At 38.6% G+C, this 25,218-nt stretch overlaps 1 protein-coding gene across 7 annotated transcripts in view; it reads left to right on the forward strand.

Moving 5' to 3' along the window:
* Positions 1-25,218, forward strand: part of ADAMTSL3 (ADAMTS like 3) — a 186,649-nt gene that overhangs the window by 111,994 nt on the left and 49,437 nt on the right. For all 7 annotated transcript variants that reach the window (XR_008578650.1, XM_054837231.1, XM_054837228.1 and 4 more), the window contains exons 8-15: positions 5,916-5,990; positions 11,321-11,478; positions 12,458-12,569; positions 15,211-15,349; positions 16,915-16,965; positions 21,111-21,315; positions 22,182-22,329; positions 23,761-23,845. Coding sequence is in view for 6 of the 7 variants with exons in the window: in XM_054837231.1 (XP_054693206.1) it covers positions 5,916-5,990; positions 11,321-11,478; positions 12,458-12,569; positions 15,211-15,349; positions 16,915-16,965; positions 21,111-21,315; positions 22,182-22,329; positions 23,761-23,845 (973 nt within the window). In the remaining variant the exon portion in view is untranslated. The remainder of the gene's footprint in view (positions 1-5,915; positions 5,991-11,320; positions 11,479-12,457; positions 12,570-15,210; positions 15,350-16,914; positions 16,966-21,110; positions 21,316-22,181; positions 22,330-23,760; positions 23,846-25,218) is intronic.

Here is a 25,218-nt window from a genome sequence, read left to right on the forward strand (position 1 = left end):
CTCCACTGCACTTTGAGCACATGGAAAAATTGTAGGATTGGGCCCTGATGTCTGCTTTCTGCACCATTATTGGCAAGAAATGGTAGGAAAGTGTTCTGGTTCTGATACCGAGGAAAAAGAAAAGATGCTGGTTCTGAAATTAATAGGGAGTGAAGCTGAAGGCACAGACTTGTCCTAATCTGGTCTTATTTCATTCTCAAATTGTTTGATACTTGCAAGTTTTACCTTTCTTAACTTTTTGCTAAAAGCTTCATACAAAAGGCTTCAATGTCAATAGCCTTGTAACTGTTTGAATTTCTTGCCATGCATTTTATTTCCTATGTCACTTGTGTAATTTACCATTGGTCACTTATTGTCACATGTTTGTATGTCATCACCCGCAAGCCCATCACACTTAACCTAATTTCACTTTGATCATTTATGTAAACAGAGGCCTTCTGCAAGGCTCCTTGTTCAGTATCATCAGTATCATTCAATATCATCAGCTGGCTCAGTTTTGTGACAACTTGCTACCTTGCATCTTTTTACCTCTTTGAAATCAATATATGTGGAGCTAGTAACACCCATTGTCAAGGTTGCCGGATACTTTAAACAAATGATTTTTTGCCAAAATTCAACAGTTGGGTCAGGAATTTTCCATGCCAGGTGCTGAATGTTTTGGAGAAAATTCAGCCAAAACAAGTCAGCGTATTCCAAGGACACAGCAGAGAAAAACATGTTGTTTCCCACTGTCAAAACATTCCTGAAACCTTTTCTTTAATATATCTTAACATCCCCCGTTGTTGGACTTGATCACAGAGCAGGGATTTGAAATTTGGCAGGCAATGGTCTTCTGGTCATGGACAAGTCTTTTGCAATATCTGTGAACATCAACACATTTTACTACAACGCATTCAAACCCCCCCCCAAAAAAAACCCTTCCCTTCAGGCTCTGTGGAGGCTTCTTGGAAGTAACAGCTGACATTTCTGAAAACTTGTCCTTTTAAGTGTTCTCTAGCTTATTACATGTTCTAATTGCAAACAGATCATACATCTACAATCTCCTTAGACTAAATTAACATGTTGCTCTTCCATACCTAAGCTATTAAAAAGTGTCCTTGAGGTTGCTCTTGCTTTTTACTTTGCTGCAGTGTAGAATGGGTACCATGGGATGAACTCTGTGATGCCTCCTGCCTCACATTCAGGCATTACAGAAGAGATTTTGTGGAGGGCTTCTGACTCTTCCAAGCTTCAGATTTATGACTGGGGTTGATGAGACCACATGAGGGGAGGGAAAGACAAGATGAGACTAGCTGAACAGAAAAAAAATTACATTAGTTCATACAGCAAAGGAAACACAGATATGAGAAGGTGGGAGGAGGACCGAGGACTGGCTGTACAGATACTTTGGGTCAAGGAAAAGGAGGAAGAGCGGAAGACTGAGATTAGATAAGGAATCTGGGGTGGGAGATGGAGTCAGAAACACTCAGAGAGGAAGGGGAAAAATCAACTGCATGTAGAGCCAGGAGAGGGAATTGGGACTGATTTGGCAGGAAAAGTGTGCGTGGGGAGGGATAGAATGCCAATACATTAGCATTTCAGAATGGATAAGGAGTATGTTTTTTGAAGCAAATTTCATCATGGTCCTAGCGTACTGCTCATCAGTTCACATCATGTGGTCTTGGAGAGCATAAACTGGATTTGTTTAGAAGAAGCTAAACCGGAAGATGCGCCCCAGAACAGTACCTTATGTTCCTCAACAGCTACTGAATATGCAGTCCATGACTAAACTAGAGTTAGTCCAAAGAGAAGCACCTGCAATGGGTATAGTGTGGATGCTGGATCTTCAGCACCAAGTATTTCAGTCTACAGATCCATTTAGTTTTGTTGGTTTACTTGGGGCTGGTTTTGGTAGTACGAAGCCTCCTCCTTTACTTTCCTGACCTCTCTTGTCTTACTTGGAGAAATTCCTATGTAAGAACATTGGCTATTTCATTGTTTATTTCACACTGTATTTTCTCAAGATCCATTTTCTTGATGGGCTGCTTACTGTGTGTCTTTGTACGCTTTCTGCAGTGCATACAAATTTTAGAAGAGGTGTCCATAAGTAGAAAGAAGTCTGTTACTAAAATGAGTTGAGGACACTGTTTGTCTCAAAAGCAGGTTACCACACCTTAGAAATACTTACTCAACAATGCAAAGAAGTGGCACTCTCAAAGGAAGAGGCAGCCTTGAGTCATAAGACCAGTGCACAGAGGAGTCGGAGAGTGTCAGACTGGAGAGGGAAGGACTCAAGGACGGAAAGGATGTGCCCATATAGGTTTTGCAATGTGACTTTTAGAGTCAAGATATATAACTGCTGCTTTCAGTAGCACATACCTATCTAGTTCAGGTGTCTCTTCAAGAGTATGTATTTGGCTTTGCACAGAGTCTTACAATTAGGCAGGTCAGCACATATCCCAGCACCAATGTCTTCTGAAATTATGCCTAATGTTAGAGTGGATGAGGGAAGCCACTGCAATAAGACTCCAAACATTTTGAGCTTTTCAGTTCCCTCGTGCTGGTAGTTGTTCCTGGACCATTGTTCTTTGTATTTTGAGAACACGTAGGCATTTGATCAGAACTGGAGGACCAGCAGATAAGTGCTGAGCAAATACATGGAAAGAAACAGTTTTTATAGGCCTGAAATAAACCCTTTGCCCTGCTGTAAGAGGAGAGGGGGAAAAATCCCAACTGGCCCATATGTGAAACAGTAAATGGGTCCACCATGACCCACATGGAAAAATAAATAAAACCTGCTGAATTGGATTGAGCTCAGGAATGTGGCTCCTTTATTTTGATCCTGGGGATTAGCTCCCAGTCTTACCATAGCAGGGAGTCTGATCTTGTTCTCATTGAAATCCAAAATCTAAATCCACATTAACACCATAGAAACAGGATCAAACCTTGCCATCTAAAGTAAAAGCAATCCGGGAGCTTAATCAGCAAGTGCTGCGTGCAGTGTGTGCACACACGTTTGCTGAGGGAGTGCGCTGGTAAAAGCAGAAAGCCCATTTCAAGCTGGTGCTGGAGAAAGATGACCCACGTGCCTTGGGAATCCCTACAGTGGAAGCGGTGTTAGAATAGAGAGACAATATCTCACCTGTTTCTCAGTTTTTAAGGTGAGCTTTATGAGTCTAAAATCAGGTTTTACAGTCTAGTGATTCTGCACGTTCCAGACAATTTTGGGCTTACTTGATTTTAGCTTTAGATCAGCAATTAACTTTCAAAGATACATAAAGAGTATAAGGGCAGGGGGGAAAAGAGATAATTGGAAATTCTAAGTATTGATTTCAGGGTAGCAATTTCCCTTTATGTTTTCATAAGAGTTCACTGCTTTTAACAGCGTGGATCCTACTGATTTAATGGGAAATATACAGCATAACCATTTTTAAATGGGTTTGCAGGGCCTTGTGTTCCTTTAAGAATATGAATTAAATGCTTCAATTGAGAACCAGAGACCTTTGGAATATATAGTTTTGGAGTCAGACCTGAACAATTGTAACTACTGTTTCGTAGGAAGTTAAAGCTGTCCTCAAGAGAAGGTGGAAGTCCCTTAGGTCAGCTCTGTCCCATTTTCTTCCAATTCCCGATCTTGGTTCAGAATTCGAAAACTGTCACTTTTATTTTTTCCCCTATAATTTACTTCATCTCATGGAAACACTGCCCTATGTCATAATTATCTCAGTCAGGTTACAAGAATCTCCTGCTGTCAGACTTTTTGACAGGTCTGTGGGCCTGCAGAGGTTGAACATTGCTGTGGTGGTGAACTTAGTCATCTTCTCTAATGCAAATAAAATACTTTCTGGTAATATTGTCTCTGCTGCAGAGAAACACCAAATTTAGCACCCCCATGAGACTTTTGGACCATATCAGAGAGTCCTTCGGTGAGGGTGGAATGTCTGTAGTACTGCTAAAGGAATGTGAAGCATCCTGAAAAGGGATCAACAAGGCCTGCCGAGGCGAGTGGAGCTTGCTCTAAGGAGGTGGAGGAAGCACAGCAGAACGACCCTGGTTGTTCTCAAGAGGAGCAGTCCTACACATCACTGCACATCTGCAAATCTGGGCCTTGCCCATTCAGTGCGGAGTGCTCTTGGTTCCACTTCAAAACAGCAGTTCATGTATTCAGAACTGGTCATAATCAGACTCTTATTTGAGGTTTTGTGCTGTAACTGCTGGTTGGTTGTCAAGACGGGATACAATTCCTGACCAAGTAGGGACAGATGGGCCCCTCAAACCTGCTTTCTCTCACATACTGTAGAGCACATATGAATTCAGTAGTTATTTCCTTACTTGAAAGATACACACATCCACTACCTTCTGGCTATCTTTAGCAATTCGTCTGATGAAAAACCAAGATGCAAAAAGATATTAAGTGGTTCAGTAGTTAATGTTTTTTCCAGGGCTCCTTAGCTGTATTATTGTTCTTACTGTAGTATTTTGCACTCTGGTGGAATACCCAAGTATGAAATTAATAAAGATCATATTTTATTACATCCAAAATAAATTGTTATATTTAAATGACCTTCCTAGAAATTGGCGATATAAAAACTGTAACATAAGAAGGTGTTTATTTCAGAAAAAATAATTGCAGTATTTGCTTGAAGTATCCTGAACATTTGGCAGGATTTCATACTTATGCTAAGGAGATGTAAACCAGAAGCTGATAATTTAGCATCTACTATAAAAGGGTCCTGTTTAAAGTGGAAAGAAACATTCTTCAACTATTTTTTAGTTTAAACTTGAATATTTTTCCTCTAAATATTGTATGAGTAATTCTGGAGCCAACGTATCACTGACCTTCAACTCGCATTACTTTTTGAATTTGCAAAAATGAGCTTCCTCTACTACACCATCCCCTAGACCTATATTAATGCCCTCACTGAGCAGAGCACCTCTGTGGGGTGTACCTGCAATGGGCCCATGCTTGCAAGTCCTGCCTCAAAGATCTGCAGTTGGGCCGTGATGGAGATGGGAGACAGCGCGTTGGTACTTTGTTGCTTGGACGCTTCTCTTGTCCTTTTGTGATATCCCTGCCGTGCCCTGTGCATACCCTTGTCTGAGAGCACTGCTCTTGTTGGCGTGAAAGACTCTGATTTGACTGTTAACTCGGTTTGCTTGGGCAAATCACAGATTTCCTACATTTGAAATGGAAAGTAATAACTTTCTGCCTTTGTAAAATGCACTGAAGTAAGTGTGTTGTACGTTTATATATGATGAGGCCATTCAGGCAGCTAAAAGCTGGTTTGTATTGACATGTCCTATTCAGGGCTGGTTTGGTTTATAGCTAATTTTAAATTGAGGCTTTTACTGGAAGGAATGATCTTATATGGCAAGTTAGATGCAGACACTCTTATAACATATACGTTATAACTAATATATATTTGCTCTTAACTGGTCTGTAATTGGTTAAGGGTTAGTGTTAAGTAGATGATTTATTTCCTGCAAGTCCTGCCACTTATTAAAGTTGTGACCTGCAGCAGGAAATGAGGTGTGGGCAAAATGAAACTGAACAGCTGCAGATTTTTGTAAGGGGGAAGTACTACTTAGCAGATTCCTTATGTCAATTCAGTGATTAGGAAATAAAACTAGGACAACAGAGTGCAAATACGTTCCTAATACACTACTGACATTTCAGTTGGTTTTGTTAATAGCAAATAATTTTCCAATAGCAAGAAAGATTTACAAGTTCATTCGTAGGTTTTAATATATGCATAGCATGGCAAACAGACTTAGTATACTGTACTTAATAAAATAACATGATTATTTTTAATATAAAAATTGTGAAGCCTGTTAAATATTTTCTTAGACGCGTTTGACAGTTTTCAGTCTAGTTACATGATGTGCAAATTCCCTGATGCAAGATAACTTCTAAAACAGTTCTTTAATTTTCCTAGGGGAAGAAACCGTGATTGCTGTACCACATGGGAGTCGCAGTGTGAGAATTACACTAAAAGGACCAGCACACCTTGGTATGACTGAGCTGTTATTGTGTATTTATTCGTAGGCAGCAGATAAGAACAGAATCTTATATCTGAACTCATCCAAACTTTGGGATTATGGGTAAGATCATGACCTTAATTTGTCTTCCCATCTTTAATATCCAGCCTGGAGACAGTCCTACAGAACACTCAAGTCCACTTAAAAAAAAAAAAAGTGTGCATACTGGTGGTTTCTAAATTTATTAATTTATTTAAACCAAGTAATTCTAAAATACAGTCACTCTTAAGCTACGTGCAAACAATTACTTTAAAATTACTTTCAAAGTGTTATGTGTGGGATCGATAGCACTCTCATAACCCAGCACCAGATTTCTGTTGAAGAGTCTGAGATAGTGTAAATAGTCCAGTTCAAGTCACGCTTCGTCAGTGAGCACTGTTCAAGGAAAAGTAATCTAGGTAAAAATGAGGTAAGGTAACCAAAATGCATAAACTACACAAGTCCTGTTTCCTTGTAATACTTTTGGTCATTATATACCATCTATAAGAAACAGCTCGCTTTTCTGTTAGACGTTTGTTTTCTAATATATTGTATAAGGCTGATGGTAGTATCTATGGTAATTTCTTTACCGACACACCTATTTTACATAACTAACTGTTTCAATGATAAGTGGGACTGCCATACCAAACAATGAAATAAACCATTCATTTAATATTTTGAGCAATTTTTTATTAGTAAAAGTGGAAGACTTAGTCTGAATCATAGAAATAAAAAGGAGTTTGGCTCTGAGATATTTAAAAAGAAGATAGAAATGCATTTTATTTCAAAATTGCTCATCCATTTGTTTGCTTTGAAGAATATATTGCCATTTACTTTCAAAGAAAAAAATTGAGTAAGACTTCCATTTTAGAGCAGCTCCAGAGTGACAATAACTTCTAGGTATTTAACACTGATATCAACAAAGTACAAAGCTGAACTTATCTTGAAATAAGTAATATTCATGTAAAACTATTGCGAGGGATGTATGAAGGAGTGATCCTGACCAGTTCAGGTCAGGACTCTTGGTCTTAAGTAGTTCTGCAGAAGGAAGTTGTTGTTTCAGCTTCGTATGAGGAAAAAGTACTAGATTGAGTGGCTCCTGGGGGATTTCTGGAAAGCTCCTGAGGAATGCAGCAGCAACTCTGTAACTAAGTACAGAGTGCTCCTGGCTTCCCACCCAGGGTGGTTCCGTAAAGAAGCTGTGGCTTGGCATTACCTTTGTTAGCTAGTTCTCTAGCTGGATGAGAATTGTAAAATGTTCCTTTAACCACTTCCCCCAGCACATCTGTTTGCAAATCTGTGAGGATTTCGACATTTGTTACCTAAAATATTTAAAAAGACAGAGGTGAAAAACAAGTGAGGGGTGTTGTGGGGAGGGAGGTCGAAATTGCTTCTGGCGTTATAGCCAGATCTTCAAGAATTGATGTTCTAGGGGAAGTGCTTTGGGACAATTTGCTTGTCCGCCTTTCTGACTGTATGTATGTGTGTGGCTGTTTGTCCTTTAACAGAAAACAGCAAGCGATCTTTGGTCTGCAACTTCATTGACTTCTGTGTGAGTGTGCTGTATAAATAAAGGCAGAATTTAAAAAATAATCACCTATAATTACAGGCTCCGTTTGTCAGAGGTGTTCTTCCTGGCTTGTAAGGAGTTGAATTTAACAGGTGGAGCAGGGACTACTTACTGTAGAATTTTATACTGCCTCCTGTTGCCACTATATATTTGCTCTTCAAGTAAAGTCAGCAGCAATAACGCACGCTCGAAGAGCACTATGGAGAGTCTGGCACTTTTCCCTTTATCTTGTGTTCTTTTGTGCTTCATCCTGGGCTTTATGACCTGCTCTTGTTCCAGGGAAGCACAGCTGCTGGATTAATCAAAAATGGAAATGTGGTTGGAGATGTAGTGCATAACAGATTTGAAGCAAATAAATGCTCCGAACATTGTTTTACAATCAGTAGCTTAGTGTTTTAGGAAAGACTGTATTTCTTTGTAGCTGGTAAGAATAAGTATTTTGTGTGTATGGACATGTTAAGACAGGCAACAGATCCATCAGAGAGCAAAGGCGTTAGAGTTTTCTTACAAATAGGTCCCTTTTGTACTTCTGCTTGGGTTTTGTGAATGATTTGGTGGAAAATAACCAAATATTTAGTACAAAAATGGTTATGAATAAAATGTTTCATTGTGTTGGTTTTGTTTGTGATTTGGACTATATTATGGCTTTTCTAGCAGTTGTTTTAAGAGCATTAGAATAAAAAGAAAGACTGAAAGTTCCCTGAAACTAATCCTCCAGCAGAAGAAACAGGAAAACCAGAAGCTAATATTTTCACAAGTGGCTAATGCTAGATAACTGAGTTCATGAACCTAGGGAGGTTAAAATTCACTAAAAGGAACTGAAACTCTTTTTCCCCTTTTTGTCAATTTTTTTTTTCCCCGCTTGCAGTGATTTGCATCACTTGGCCATATTTGGCTATACAGCTATGCACTGCTTTGTCTTTTGACAGATACCAAGAGGAAAACAATGTTGTTTGCATTTTGAAAAGAACTCATGTTTTATTTTGGGCCTGTATTGCGCTATCTACAAATGAATTGCATGGAAAAGAGCGAGCTTTTGGGTAGCAACATGATTTGCAGGAGCTGTTTCCCTGGGAATTCTTCCATGCATCTCTCTACACAGTGAGGTGTCTGTTGTGGGTTCCCCATGCCACACTGCCCTACTCTTCCTTGCCACTAAGAGTATGGGAGGCTTTTGCAGTGGATCATCCATCCACAGCTGGGCAAGTCATTCCCATGGGGAAAACGTTCTTTTTATCAAGGTAAGGGGAAGTAACACAAAACCAGACAGTCATAGGTCTTTGGCACCAGTGATCATCTTGTTAGACACAGAAACAGGTGAGCACTCAAGAGAATTGCCTCTCCTTATGACTCTGCACATCTGGAGTCCTAAAGACCCCTCAAGGAAATGTTTCCCTAACTTAGGATGGGGAAGCTTACCCCTCAAGTCAAACTTCCTACCTCTCCAGGATTACAGGACCCTGTAGAATGAGTACGTTTGGTGAATTCTTTTCTAAACCTTGCCTATAAGCCAGTTGGTGAAACCCTTGTTCCCAGTTACTGCTCTGAAATCAATAAAGTGATAGTTTTTTGTTTTGTTTTTTGAGAACCGCTCCCTAATAAGAATTATTATGTTACATATGTGTTACATACACTAGATGCTTGATTTCACTCTGGTTTAGAAGCCTGTGATGACAAGCACTAGATACTACTGAGCAGGAATATATTGCATCAGAGGTTATCTGTTGTGCTGTGGAATAGCTCTTCATCTCCCTGTGTGATGCACTTCTGGGAAAATCTGAGCAGCTGTTCTAAGCTTCACTGACACGACCTCCAGAGATACAGGCCATCACTCTATAGCTGGACCTTGCAAATAAACACATGCTTTGGATTCAAATCTAGTCTAGCTCTAAAGTCTAAATGCATGTCAGCTGTCAGTGAGTTATGTTGGTTGCGGAACAATGTTCTTGGTTTGTGCTTAGAAAAACACAATTATTTTTATTAAGAAAATTAACATAAAGACTGTAAAGTAATGCAGCTGAGGTCACCAAATTAACATCTTTAAAATCTTTTTTGTAAAAGCCAGGTGTCTTGCTTTGCAATCTTAAATGCTAGTTTCAAAGGAGTCCTGTACTCCTGAGGATCCTACTGACTTTGTGTGGAGTTGGAGTACTTGAGATTTGCTGATCTGACTTGTATTCAACAAAATGACAGAATAACAGGCACCATGCATTAATACTTACTGTTAGGCAGTGTAAGTTTGGGGTCAAGGCTTGCAGAAGTTTAATCCAAGAATGCTGAGTTCCAGATATTTAAAAGGTTATTCTGTAATGTGATCAGGAAAGAAAACTTCCATAAAAGCGACAAACAAAAACACATAGTAATCATCTAAATACTTGTTGTTTTTTTTCTTTGATTTGTTTATAACTATGTGTTTCTAATGGAAATGCATTGGACAGTGGGGCACTTTTGATACTCCCAGATTTATTTTTTCTCTTGACAAAGTACATTTGATCCATCACTAGATTCCTACACTATGATCAACATAAAGTAATTTCCTAGAAACATATCTTTTCTTAAACTTCCTTCCAGCCATGTATGTGATCTTTGTTATCCCTATGACCATAGTGGAACCTAATGCTTAGAAACTTGGGATAGTGTTGGTACCTTTTCAAGGAAGTTAATTTCTTGTAGAATTGCTTCACTCTCTGGGGATGCTCCAGAATGCATTTGTGTTTTAAAGGATCTTAAGGAAGAAAACAATAATGATGGACCGCAGCATTCAGAGTATGTTTTCAGTGCAGGTAAAAACAGATGCTTACCTGAATTAGGTAATTGTTTAAAGTACCAAAAAAGGCAAGGTAGTTGGAGAAAGAGGTTATTTATAGCTCGTCAAAAGGTTCCTTTTAGCTAGCCTTGAGCTTATCTGGGATTCATGCTTTTCTCACGCAGTGCCCTGATAGATTGTAACCAGACCAAGTCATGCCTCTTGCTGTGCACATACGCTGTGTTATGTGGAGTCCAAAATTCCACCTTCAGCATGAATATCTTCCTTTACCTTTGTCCACTTACAGTTCAGTCAGTTTGCTGGAAGTGACCTAATCCTAAAATGCTTCAGCTGTCTTTTGGAGGTTGTGGGCTGTTAGTTTAATCGGTTTCCAAGGCAGGCAGAACAGCTCAAAAAGGGTTTTCATCACCACCTGTTCTGAGAAAGGGACATCCCTCAGGCAGTGCTGTAGCTACGCAGATCCTGGCCTTGCTTTTTGCTCATGTGGGAAATATTAAAAGCTGAGTTAATGACCTCTGGAATGGGTAGAGTGATACAGGTATTGAGGTGAGTGTTTGGTGAGGTTGACATGATTCAGGCTTCTCTGGAGACTGACTGCTAAAATTGCTAGGCTTTTGAGTTGCGTGGAAGTATGCGTTATTTTTCTGTGTGTTCTACCTGTTTTGTGAGTTTCTTTCAGCTTGTCCTGCAAAATCTATTGCTTTATAACTGTATAGAGCACTTGGTGTAGGAAAAACTGTCCCAGAAGTGCTTCTGGTATGAGAGGATAGTGTGTTCAGGCAGATATTCCTGTGCTGACATGTCATGCAATTATGTATCAGCCTATAATCTGAAGCAGCTAATATTCTCACAGATATTCTGTGTGGTTTTTTAATGTACATATACTACTGTTACTTGCAAGGCAAAGTTGTAAACATTACTTTCTGACTTCCTTGAAAAGAAAAAATATCCTGTTTAATTTTACTAATTGCATGTTTCTTCTCTAGTTATAGAGTCAAAGACACTACAAGGAGACAAGGGAGAGCACAGTTTCAATGGTCCTGGGACATTTGTCATAGAAAATACAACTGTTGAATTTCAGAAGAGTACAGACAGGGAAGTCATAAAGATTCAGGGACCTCTTGGAGCAGATTTCATTATCAAGGTGGGATGTGCCTATGTACAAATCTACCAAGATATTGCAAGTACGTGCAACAGAGTAGGTGGCTGTCAGTCATGTTGTAGCAATACAACAAAATCTTTTAGCCAGCAAATAAGGAATTCTAATTGAAGTCCAGAGGTAATTTATACCAAGTATATCCAAACAAATTAAAACATTACAAGGCTAATGTCTTTGCAGTGGTAAAAAGTACCACAGGATCTTTAATGATAAAAATAGCCAGGAATTAGTTTTGAATATTACCAAAAGAATAACAACGTGGTGCTGTGCAGTGGCTTGGTGTTAATCCAATTGAAGACTGCCACCTACTGAATCTGAGCATTGCTTCTAGCAGCGCCCTAGAATCTCCCTTAGATATTGCTAATCCAGCTACTGACCATTTCTAATCCTTTTGAGTTTCTCTTCTACCCAGACCACATACCAATGGCTTACATCATACATGCAGATATTTATGTGTAGAAACATAACAATATTTGAAGCCAAAGATAATCATAGACTTTTCCATTGGAAATGACGGATGTTTCAATATTGTCACACCACTTGGCTTTATCTGTCATGTTGTAGAAGTAGACTTTCAGCAGTTTTTATTTTGCATACCACATGTGCAGTTAGTCTCGCCTGAACGTGAGCCAGTGTGCTTAGATCAATTATAGACTTCCCTCTCCAGCAAATTTTAAAAATTTTGCTAACAAAGAAATAAGGCAGAAGAATACAGTTAGAACTTTGCCAATCAATGATAGATAATCAAATGGTCACATTAGTACCTTGAATAATTTGAAAAACAAAGAAACATACAAGCGTTTGAGTATTGGAACCTTAAATTTAATTGCTACTCTAGACTTTTTAGAGGTTTTGTGCTTGTTGTCGTATTACTCTCTGCACTGCTATTATATATCAATTATGTTTTGAAATGACATGAACAGTGGACTGCAGTATACACGTGTTGTAATGGAAATTTCTTCAGACCAGGTACTCTGGATCAAAAGAGAGTGTGGTTCAGTTCTTTTTCTATCAACCCATCAGTCATCAATGGAGACAAACAGACTTCTTCCCCTGCACAGTGACATGTGGAGGAGGTAAGTAATGGCAATTCTTCAGGAGTGTTTACAGCCAAAGATTAAAAGTGGCTGATTTACAACCTTCATTCTGCATTTTTATTAAATGTTTATGTTTCTTTGCACACTGGTGGTTCTTCAGAAAAATAAGTAACAGAGTAGCAGGTAAGTTGGTTAAGTTAGTATGAGCATAGATTTTTTTTTTAATATATTGTATTACCAGAAATCATTTTTTTCATAAGGAATGATAATTTGAGTAAGAATTTTGATAAAGAAATAAAGCTATGACATTCAAAGTGGAAAATAACAATTCATAAAGGATATTTTTGTAAAATAAACAAATACGATGAGATTTTAAAATACGGATAATCGAGAGATGAAGGAAGGTATTTCTGGCCACAGTAGTAGACAAGAGGGAGAGTTTCGGCACACTGAGTTTAGAAATTAGTTAAATGAAAGCAGAATAAGTAAATGGAATTTAAGGAACAGCTGCTATCAATACCTATGGCTGTCCGATCCTAGGCACTTAGTCCTGATGGTAGTTAGAGCAGCAGGTAGCGTGCCGTAGGGTCTGCTCCTGGTTTAAACGCTACAGCTTATATGATGGTTAGACGAAGTACAGCTCAGCACTGCTTGTCCCGTCTGGTCTGCAAAAATCGTGGCCTCATGGTGGGAGGAGTGTTTGACGTTTCAGGTGGCTGTTTCAGTTCAGCCAGCATTACCCAGGTCACCTAAAAAAGAGACAGGGATCCTAGTGGTACTGGAGTGATTTTCTTGCAGAGTACAAATATGGTTTAAATAGTTACTTGGGACATGAGTACAAAGAGTTAAAGATGTTTAAAATACAAGCAGAGTCTGAGGATCTTGTGATGGACCATTCATTTTGGCACTTGCACCTCACTTTAATCTGAAATGCAGACAATATATGGGTATAATATGCAATCCCACAGGAAACTACTGTATCTTACAAGATACTTGACCTCATGAACTGTGATTCTTACTGGAACTGTGAGTGGCAATACGTATCCTCTGATGATTCCACTGCACTGTGTTTATGAACTTTTCCCTAACCTATCTGACAAGGGAAGTGTAAAGCATCGCAGTTATTTTAGAGGATTGCATGTGAACACTGGATAACTCAAGGAACACATTTACCTTCAAAGTTATTTGCTCAAATTCAGCCTTATTCAGACTGGTGTTATGGTTTGAAAACTATAGGTACAAGTCAACCTTTTTGAAACTAGCCAGTGTTTTCAATGCCCTACTTTGTAGCTGCATGTCTATAATATGAAACTGGTACCCTTATCAACAGAGCTTGACACTCTTGATGGCAGTCCTGAGAGAGGCCAGTAGCTGAAGAAGCACAGAACCTAACCTACTGCTTACTCATGAAGTAGGAGCGTTAAGAATGACATATTACCAAGGCATGCAGGGAGGTTGTACTGCAGCTGCCTGATTTTAACTTCTTATCTTAAAGTGGATTTAGTATCCAGATTGTCTGTTTGGTGCCTTTTACTGACAGTAAAAGAAAAAGTTCCTCACAACAGAGACTTGGAAGCAGTGAACCACCATTCCTCATTTGGATGCTGCTTCTACATTTAATTCTGTAATCTTTTGATGTGTGGGAAGGAGGAGCGTGATGGGTATCTCAGAAAGCACGGTCAAGCTGGCATGAGCTAGAATGTTTCAAAACTGTGTTTATCTTGTTTGCAAGTGGCATATCTTCTGGGTCCTTTCAGTACTTACAACTGGAACATACGTGCTTTGAGCACTGGAACTGCTTAGTTCTTCTTTATGGGTATCACTCTCATGCATGATGACACTTTGAATCAGCCAAGAGACACACAAGTGAAGCCATTCGTATATGATACTTAGCATTTGCAGTAGACACTGGGACTTGTACTGTTAGTTTATTGACTCTATTTGGATTTTAATTCTTGTGGTTTCAAACTTTTTTTCTTTGCACATACCAGAACATCCTTCTCCTCTCCTCAGTTTAAGTCCAAGTCAGCTCTTTTGAATGAGTCTTTTTTTCTTAGCCAAAAAAGAAACCTAGTGGTTTATAAAACTCAGATCTCTTCTTGTAACCAGTCTCATTTCTTTTTTCTTTTTTTTTTTCTCCAAGTAGTTACTTCAAATTTTCTTTTGTTGGCTCTTCAACTAGGAATGTTCTTGAAACTGTTTCTCGGGTTTCTATAGTTTAACTTCACAATGTTTTTGGATCTCATCTTCAATTCCTCTGACTTTCTGTTTTAAGTATTTTATTGGGTTTTTTTAGCATGCGTGACTATGTAGTATAGCTAACATACCTGGTTACTCCTCCTTGAGGGAGGGCAGTTGTAAATTGTGGAATGTGTTGTAGAACCAGGTAAGCTGCTTGAGTACATGTGTTCCTGCTTTTACTCTTTGAATATTATTAGAATAATGTGCCAGAGACTCATCTAGTGTTAAGATAGGTTAACATAATTGTTATGCTGAATTGCCTTAAATGAAGATCTGATTCTGCATGTTCCTGTGCAGTGTTTCCCTGTTTAAAAGTAAACCAAAGGAGAGTAACACAGGAATTCAATTCCATGGACAGTGCATTATTTGGCAGGGGAAGGCAAATAAAGCTGCTTAAATTTATCTCCATTGCCAAAATTTAATTTTGCTTCTGCATTAGGTTATCAGCTTAATTCAGCTGAATGCGTGGATATTCGTCTGAAGCGTGTTGTTCCTGACCACTATTGTCATTACTATCCAGAAAATAAGAAACCAAAGCCCAAGCTAAAAGAATGCAACATGGATCCCTGTCCTTCTAGGTTTGTATGACAAATAAATTCAAGTGTGTGGTATAGTTACTGAGGAATAAACAGTTGTATTTACTTAATTTCAGTTCTTTTCATCTTTAGGGCTACTTAATCTTGGTTGATTATTGCACATGTTAGAGGCTGATGGCTGGCACCACTGCCAATAGATCAGTGGCACTTCTTCAGTGTGTAGAGTATGAGACTTTGCTTTATATGGAGATGTTGTAAATACCAATTAGTCTGTGCAAGGGCTAATTCTGCGTCATGTTTTTTGCTGAGTGGCACAGCACTAGTACAGGGATTGTGTGAGGAGGACAGATTGTTTGCCTGCTTTTGGATTTGTTGATGCTGCCATTCAGGATTTCTCATTAGACAGACAGTAGCTCCAGTTCTCAGTCAGCGTACAAGTTTTGCACTTGGTTTAACTTGGTCTATTCATCTGCCTACCATAAAAGTTTCCTTCTTCATTTGTACTGTGCAGTTATTAATGTTTGGGGGGTTTGTTTGGTTTTTTACATTAAGAATTTAAAAAAAAAAATCATTCAAAGTAAATATACTTGTGGTACAAATACCACAGAATATTATTGCCAAATTATGAAGGCTATAGTATACATAAATTGTATTGAATTGCACTACAGTATTTCAAACTAACTTTTGGATTGTCTGGTGAGGTTTCCTGGCTGTGCTAAAGAATCTTAAAATAACATCACAGTATCAAGTCCCAGAACCTCACATTAATATGCCAGCTGGCCGAGCTAGAGTTATATGCAAGAAGAAAAGGAAACACTCTCAATGGATTTCATTTCCTATAGCTAAACTGTCCATTTCCTTTCATTCCTGTTGAACATAATCGTTGATAGTGACCTCTAACAGTTATAGATGTGTAGACTTTCAAGTTTTTTCCTGGAGAGTTGATCACTATATGGAGTGGTAAGACTTCAGTAATGCTTAATGGCAATGGGTGCCAAATATTGCAAAGCTGGAATGGGAAAACTAGGGAAAGAGCGAGCGTAATTAGCTTTTTCTTTGCAAATTTAGCTTATACAGACAGAAAAAGGGAAGTCCTACATGATAGAATACCATGTTTCTTACTGTTGGAAGTAAGGCTTTGTGCATTTTCTATGCTGTGCAGTTCAAATAAATAGCTCTAGAAGGGTCCTAAGCACCATTCAGGACCTACGTAGGATTAATCCTGTTATGCATTTATTTCGCTGCTACCCATGTTCCTCAGTGGTCTTTGTTACAGATTAAGTATGTAACTATTTTCTTGTTAATAATGTAGCACAAACCTAAAGGATCACTGATAATAAATTCCTCTGCCAAAGACTTGCTCGTTTAATATTTTTTTTTTGATGGTATGAAGTGGGGAAACTGTATGGTGAATAGATCTCTATCCCAGCAGAAGATGTAAGATTATACAAGTCATTGTTTGCCACAAGGGTAATGTGTAATGAATGTAAGATTCCCTCATTTCACGTTGGGAATTGCTTACTTGAAGCATGAACATGTAAAAGTGTGTACTTGATGTACAGTCTCGGGTATGAGAAATAATGATGCAATATTTATTTTGTTGACAGTGATGGATTTAAAGAAATCATGCCCTATGATCACTTCCAGCCACTTCCTCGGTATGTATAATCAGGATAGCATATGCGTCAGCATTAGCACAATTTTCACTGGAAATATACTATTTGAGTACTAAGATTATGGAACATCTGATTTTTTTGCTGTCCGGGAGAGCAAGTTTATAACAATCCTGTACACGTTGTTGAAGCTTGTGATTTATTTCAGTGTGCGCTGGATGATTGGCTTAACAGTAAGGGGTTAATATGCTGTTCTTGAAAACATCAGTGTGGAAGACTTTAGAATAAAGAGTTGTCCCCCTAAGTCTTCTCTTGCTGTAGTGCCAAGAAGAGCATCCTTTAAAATGCATGAATGAATTCTCATCTTGAAAGGTTTTTATTGCAAAGATATATGCAATGAATATATTCTTTTATAGAGCATGTCTTCCTGTGTTACAGGACTCTAGAAATTCTTTTTCCCTCGAGAGGTCTCATTCTTCTGCTCTTCTTTAGAGCTACATTCTATTTATTGACATCCAGGCTGACATGTCACTTTAAAGATACTGAGTTGTCTGAATATCTATTGCCTAAAATGAAGTCATCAGAGCACTTTTTTTTTTTACTTTTTTGTTTTGTTTTGTTTTACCTGAATCAATCACAAGAATGTAAAACTTCTCTGGAAGGTTTAGATGTTTTGTAAAGGATGTTAGGACTAAAAAGCATTGAGCCAGATTTACAGTTAATGTGAAGAATTATAGTTGATGGAGTTAGATGCATATTTATCTGAGTTGAACCTCTGCTTTATTATGTCATGAAATGAATAATGTGTATTTTTCTTAAGAAGTAAAGATATGAAGTAATAAGAATGAAATCATAGACTTGCACGGCTCAGTGGAGCTACTGATTACAGCTGATATAAATGTCATAGTTTATTTCTGTAGCAATTACGCTTGTTGTGGATCTGCTGTCCTGTGATGTACTTTGGCTTTCATACATAGAGATTTTTTCCTCTACAGCTTTATCCCGTAAAGTTCCATAATTATATTCTGTGTGTCTCTCCTTCCATTTCTGCTGCCAATTCCTTTGTACTTCAGATCTCCTCTGGAACTCAGCACAATTTATTTACATGAGTATTTCGTCTTCTGAACTGCTCAGGGCTTGGAGACCAGTTGGGAGAGAAATTTAATCCCCCTTTCTGTTCTTTACTGTGCTCAGCACGTTTGCATGACACTGTGGCGAGATAGATTGTCTGCGATAAAGCTGTGGGGAGGTTTTCTTATTTCAAACACTGAGAGCTACAGGCAGAGGCCCACCTCATTTCAACACCTCAGTGTGTCCTGTCAGAAGGTATCATGGTCTTCCTGGGTGATGCTCAGGACTAAGAACTGTAAGATAGCAGACAGCCAAGCAGGGCTCAGAGTTGGTGCCAGCAGGAAGGAGAGAGGATATCGGCTGTTTCACTGGGAGGGTGCATAAAGAAACACAACGGAGGTGTAAAAGCACCTTTTCTTGCTGGAATTTCTGGAAGAAGAGAGCAGGTGAAACAGCCAGTTTGCATACCTGCATCGTGAGGTGCATCTGGTCCAGCGTGGATGCAAGTCTTCCTTCAGTGTAGCAGGCTGCGTTTTCTCTGTGCTGTTGCCTGTCGAGTAACCGCAATGCATTAGTCTGCACCAGCTCTGCTGGGGCTTCGTCACCCATTCTTTTGGCTTTTTCTTTTCTTACCTGTTTCTTACATGTTAACCTGAGACTGTTCTTGCAAAGCAGACAGAAAACCAAGTGCTGTAGATACGCGTGAGCAAAGCTGTACACTCCTTCACCTTGACCAGCAGTCATACATCACACCTCCTACATAACACGAGGGCCATGTGGAGGGCTGCTTTGCAGTCCTGTGGCGTTTACCACTACTTTCCCATTCACACAAGGAAGTTGTGGGAAAGTCATGGTGTGCACCGCAAGATCTTGAAAGAGTTCTCCTGTGGCTAGAGTTGTAAATGCCCCACTGAAATATTTTTACAGATGAAGAATTCTTTTGAAATAAATAGAAAAATTTCCCAGGATGAAAATTTTCTTTTAAAGCTTTTGGAATGCCTCCATTTATTTCAGACTTCTTGGACTGTTGAGGATCCCTTGACAGCTGTGGGTTCTGGAAAGTATCTCCTTGACTGCTTGCCCAAGACCCCCCTTTTCCCCAGTAGCCATGGACCTCACTCCATCTTGAAAATGCTTATGGGAGTGTGGGATCTGGAGTGTGTTCGAAACTGATGAGATAAAGAAAAACAACTATAAAACTTTATGCTATAAACACTTGTGAGGCTAGTATTACATATAGCACAGTGAGCCTTATAGGTATAAATCCATGAGCTGCTAATTCATTGAACAGTTAATTGCTCTTTAGTTCCTGACTTTTTTAAAGAAAATGAGTTAATATTGGCTGTTCATGAAAGTAAAAAAAAAAAAAAAAAGGTAACTGTTGCTCTTCAAATGTATTTTGTACTTGTGATATGATATCAGTATCTGGGCACAGTTTTATTCTGAATGCTTTTGAGTATATACTCTATGGTTAATGTTTCATGGCTTGCTGTATGTTACATACTTATTCTTCTGTTGAGCTTAAGCATGATTAATATGTTTTTGTAGGCAGTTTAATGAATTGCTTAAAATAGGAAGTGTCCTTGATTTAACTGCTGTATCATAGAAAATGGGTAGTAATTACTTAAATTTACCTTTGATTTATAGGCCTTTGCTTCATCTACTCTGAGATTATGACTTCCTTTATGATAGCTAAGTTACACTTGATGAATTGATTTTGGTGGGATATTGCAGTATTTGCTGAGTCCATTGTTCATAATGGATATAATTTTTTTCATGATCCTTTGAGCCCCTGCAATTGTAACAGGAATAAGTTTTAAACTAACAAGACATTGATGAACCATAAGATGTGCTGCAGAAAATAATTTCCCAGGGCTTAGCTTTGATTTGGGTGGATGGTGAACAGCAAACAAGAGATAGGGTGTGAAAGGTGAGGAAAAATTGCATGGGGGTCAGTGGAACTTACAGAGAAATGCTATGATAGAAGCTTGTTATCTCTAAACATGACAGGGGCAGGACATTATTGAAGTTAGTTTTTGTTAAGAAGTGATTGCTTAAGTGTACATTCATGCTAAGACCGAGAGAAAAATGAAACAGTTTCATTTAACCTAAAAACCTCCAAGTAATTGTCACTTCAGATGGTGCAGCAATTTCCATCTTTATTGCAGTTGGGTCCAAGATCATGGATAGATGTCCATTTTGAAGACATCGCCTCCAAGCAGGTTTTTTATCTTCCCTCTGTTGGAGGGTACTACCCCACAGCTCTGCTGGCTGACAGAGCTCTGTAGTTTTCCTTAATGGGTGCATCACCCTGCTCCAGGATAAATCAGCTAGGTTAGCCAAAGCAGCTGAAATGGATGAGCAGCTGCCTTTTGCTTGAAGCAAGTTGGAAAGTGTGAATACAAACTCATTCAACGGCATTTTAATGAGGGTGGAAAACTCTTGCAGAACTGCAGCGGTGACCAGCCAAATGGTACCTGTCACAATTTAATTTGTTCACAGTCCTTATGGATGAAGACAGTTTGAAATGAAATGGCTGGGTTTACCCATAGCAAGTATTAGAATTCTCATAAAAATTCTTTCATGAACAGATTTTTTTAAGGGTAGTCTGCATGATGTGGGCAGTGATGAGCAACTGTGGGTAATAACACCCTCAGCAGAGACAGATCTGTCTTTGTCTTTGGACTTCATATAATCTCAAGTACGTATGCTTCTTGATCTCTGACAATGTTAAGAAGAGCATATTTGACCATGTACATTAACTGTGAAAAATATTCCATTTAGATGATTTAAGCTATTTGTAAATAAAATAATTCCAGTAACCGAACTCAGTATATTCAGGGTCTTTAACTCATGTATGAGAATAAGATTTTCAGTTATTTTGGGAAATGTATTTATAGTTCTGCTTTTCATTTTGCACATGAATTTAAGCCTGGAATAATGCAAGATGGCTCTGTAATTCAGTGTATTTATATTCACTGTGTTGTAAGAATCCAGCAACCAAACTATCAGTGGGTTTTAATGACACTAAGGTTGAATTCAGTATTTTGCACTTTTAATAGAGGTTAGTGGAATAAAAACATAGCCTTATTTTTAATACATGTGAGTTCTTTTTCCAGGTGGGAACACAACCCTTGGACTGCATGTTCAGTTTCCTGTGGAGGGGGTATTCAGAGGAGAAGTTTTGTGTGTGTAGAGGAGACCATTCATGGAGAGATACTGCAAGTGGAAGAATGGAAATGCATGTATGCCCCTAAGCCCAAAGTCATTCAAACCTGCAACCTGTTTGATTGTCCTAAATGGGTGGCTATGGAATGGTCTCAAGTAAGTTGAAAAGTAATTCTGACCTTTATTCTTGTTTTCTAAAGAAAGCCTCTAGTCTTGTGTTACCGTGTATTTGTGAGCACAGGGCTATTAAAAAAAGATAGCCCTGCAAGTGTAATTCGTAATACTAGGAGAAGTTTGCGCTAAGTAATTTGGCCTGATAATCAAAATGTTAACATGTCTGTGTGGAGAAAAATGCATATAGAATTATTTATGCCTGTTGAATTCCTGCTTTACACGGAGGAGAAATCAGAGCCAGAGGTCAGGCCCCTTTGCAGTCAGGTCGTTTGTCTCTCAGTTCTTGATAAATGTAATATTTCACTGCATATAATAGCTAAAGGCATGTCTGTCTAGGGGCTGACATGTCTGCAAGGGTGATTTTCCAGCATTCTTACCTTTCATTATAGTAACAAGTACATAAAGCCAAATTATCTTGGCTGTAGTTATCTGATACAGTCAGATAGCTCAACACTTCTATAATTTCTTAGTTCATCCAAATGACATCACTGACATACAGTGAAGAAACTGTTCTTGCAGCACGTCTGACCCAGCTGTAACTGAAAATGACCACTGAGAGCATACTCTCAGCACATAGCCACCTCTGTTTCAGACTGTTGCCAATCAGATAAGCTTTACGGTACCCCAAGAAATCACTTGCATTCCCCAAACTTAGACATTTTTTCCAGCATCAACCTTTTCTTTATTCACCTAGCAATGCAGGGACAAATTCATATGTCTCTGATACCTGATTGATTGTGGAAAAACTTTAGTCAACACATCATCAGTACTTGTAACTTGCTTTTTAACAGTATTTGTAAATATAATAAAAAAGAAGCAGTGTGAGATGGTTGCATTGTCTCCCGCAGTGCACAGTGACCTGTGGCCGAGGCTTGCGTTACCGAGTAGTGCTGTGTATTGACCACCGTGGGCAGCATGTCGGTGGCTGTAATCCACAACTTAAACTACACATAAAAGAAGAGTGCATCGTGCCAATACCGTGTTACAAGCCAAAAGGTAACTGGAATTTTGTCTGGGTCTGTTATTGTTTTACATTTTTGTTAAAAGAATTAAAAGTCCCTGGTAACCTTTTTCAGAAATGCCAGAAGCTGGAATTTACTAGGACTTATTTCAGTCTTGGCAGAAATAAGCATTTTAATTATTGGTGCTAGGAAAAGTGCCCTGCTGATATTTTTTGCTGATAATGTGGCCAGACTGTCGTGAGGTGAACACGCTAACTAAATCTATACAGCCTGGTCAAATTGGGAAAACCAGAATTTATGAGTTCAACATGGGGAGGAGGAGTTGTTCCATAATACTTGAAACAGGAATAATACTCTGTATGTATCACCTGGGATCTCGTTTGTTTGCATCTCATTAAATGTGTCAGCATTCTCAGTGGGCCTCATCAGTTCATTAAGTTGTAATCAAAGTGTTTTCCTTCTCTCTTCTCCATTTCTGCATATTGAAAAGGTCTGTAACAATGATGTAAATTGACAAATATTCTCTAAAAGATTTCGTAAGTCATGAAGCAGTTGGTAGGAAGGTGAAAAGAAAAAATAGAGATGAGGGGGGAAACTAGTATATCTTGTCCTTTGCTCGTTTCTGTTCCTCTGGGCCCAGAAAATTTTAGTGGGTGCTACTCCCATTCTTTCAGTTTTTATTTGAAAGGCTGTATTTCAGACCTTCACAACTCAACATAAAGATTTACGTAGAAAAAAGTGAAAGCTCTCTGTAGACAACCCTATGTTTCTCTTCAGGATGTTTTCAGACTCTAGAGAATTCCTCAAGCAGAAAACTATTCTGGGTTAAACCATGAAGTAGAAACTAGCACTGAAATTTTAAGAACCACCTTCTGGGGTTTTACTTAAGTTTGGAGGCGCAGATCCTCAATTGCCTTACAGTACTCCGAGAAAAAGCATCACAAAAGTGTAGGTTGTATAGACAGATAAAAGAAGCTAGTGTTGTCTTTTAAATTAACTTCAAATTTTGGGAAAGCCAGCTAACTCTGCAAAAATGAAAATATTTTCTGTGAAAATTTTCTAATGAAGCCAGTCTATCTGGAAAGCAATGTACGTTTGCTATGCTCTGGCTTCTCTTCAGCTATAAACTTAAGTTATGATGATAGTCCATTACACTGAGATATAAAGTACAATCTACTAGAAACTGCCTGCATTTGGGGAAGATGTAGGAGGGAAGTAAAAGGTTAAAAAGGGATGGAAATTGGATTACTGGTACCCTCTCAGTAAAAAGGGGTGTCAGAATGGAGCTCAAACATCATGAAGAAATTTTCTGGTAAATTATGTTTTATTATCCAGTATATCTTTATTCAAAAGCATTAGATCAATAGGCAATGCAAAGTGTGAAGTGCTAAGGTGAATAATGCTAACATCTACATATTGCTTTGATTTTAAGGAATTACTGAATGCTTTTTTTTTCCGCTACCAGAAAAAAATCCTGTGGAAGCAAAATTGCCATGGTTTAAACAGGCGCATGAAATGGAAGAGACCAGAACAGTCTCAGAAGAGCCAACGTAAGTACATTGTCTTTTACAGTGAAGAAACTTTTCCGGCATGTTTCGCAGATCATCTGGAATGACTGTTGCTGTGCAGTTTGCTTTGACAGTTGGCCCTCCTTGGGAGATGAGTTGTGTTGTGAGCTGTTCCTAATTTTACATCTCAATAGCTTTGCTTCTGGAGCTCCTGTTCTGGATGACACAGAGCCGCTCTATTATAGTGTCCCTGTATTGTTCAAGCAAGGCAAAGGGATCTTAATTTAGCTTAATTAAGCCCTAATTAATGCTGGGAAGCATTTCAGCAGATGTAAATTAAATAAATTTAGTTTTATCCCACTCATTGCTGTTACCTCAAGAATGTAGTAGTTGTATTAAAAATTAAGAGGTACTTTGTAGCATTGCCAGGATTTCCTTGGGGGGGTGAGACCAATGCATAAAGAAAGTGAGAAAAACCTGCTGATCTCTGAGCTTAGTTGAATCTATGGGGATAAGTTGTGATATTTCACACACGTGCGTGTGTGAACTAACATCTGGATTTTGTGAGCCCCCTTACAAGCTGATGGGGGTAAGCCTTGCAACATTTAAGTCCTGGGGATGAAAGCATAACTTAAATCTAGCTACACTTGTTCCTGTCCCTTGTAGGTTAGGGCATCCACACAACTGCTTATATCCCCTGTGTACATTTCATACATATATGTATCTAATATATTAAATATATAGTATATAACTTTCTAGAAAGTAGTAACTTTCTATAAGGATTTCATGAGAGATTTTGAACAGTAATTTGTTGTGCTTTGCCAAATTCTGCACTCATTTGTAGTAATGTTAGTTTAAAATAATTTCGATGAGCTTACTGAAGTTACTTTGGATTTATATTGCTCTGAGAGTGGAGTGTGCCCTATAACTTATTATTTTTTTCTTCTCCATGTAGCTATTCCTGCTTTTTGGCACACAAACACCAACAGGTGTGATCATGAGTAATAAAATCTTTACACCTGCACTGACTCACAGAAGAAACCTCTTGCCAAACAGGTTTTTGCATAGTTATGGTGACTGGACTTTAAACTTTTCACTGCTCTAGCCTCTTGAGTCAAGTGTCAACCTACTGTGAGTGGTTATTTCACTCTCCAAATTGGTGGCCCTGAATTCAGGCAGGGTAGTAGCAAAGATATAAAAATAAAGTGTGGTTGTCAAAGGGGGTGATGCAATCAAGTGTGCCTGTTGAATGTCAGCATATCAGAAAGAAGGTATATGAGGCCACCTCTAAATAGGATTCAGCATGAAGCTATAAAGAAAATGATCTCTGGCATTACAAAATCATGCTGTGGTAACTGTGAGCTAATGTAGTCTCTAGGTTTTTAGGATCCTTCAGCAGCAGTCTGACAGAACAA

This window comes from Grus americana, chromosome 10 (genome assembly GCF_028858705.1).
Source record: "Grus americana isolate bGruAme1 chromosome 10, bGruAme1.mat, whole genome shotgun sequence".
Taxonomy (NCBI): domain Eukaryota; kingdom Metazoa; phylum Chordata; class Aves; order Gruiformes; family Gruidae; genus Grus; species Grus americana.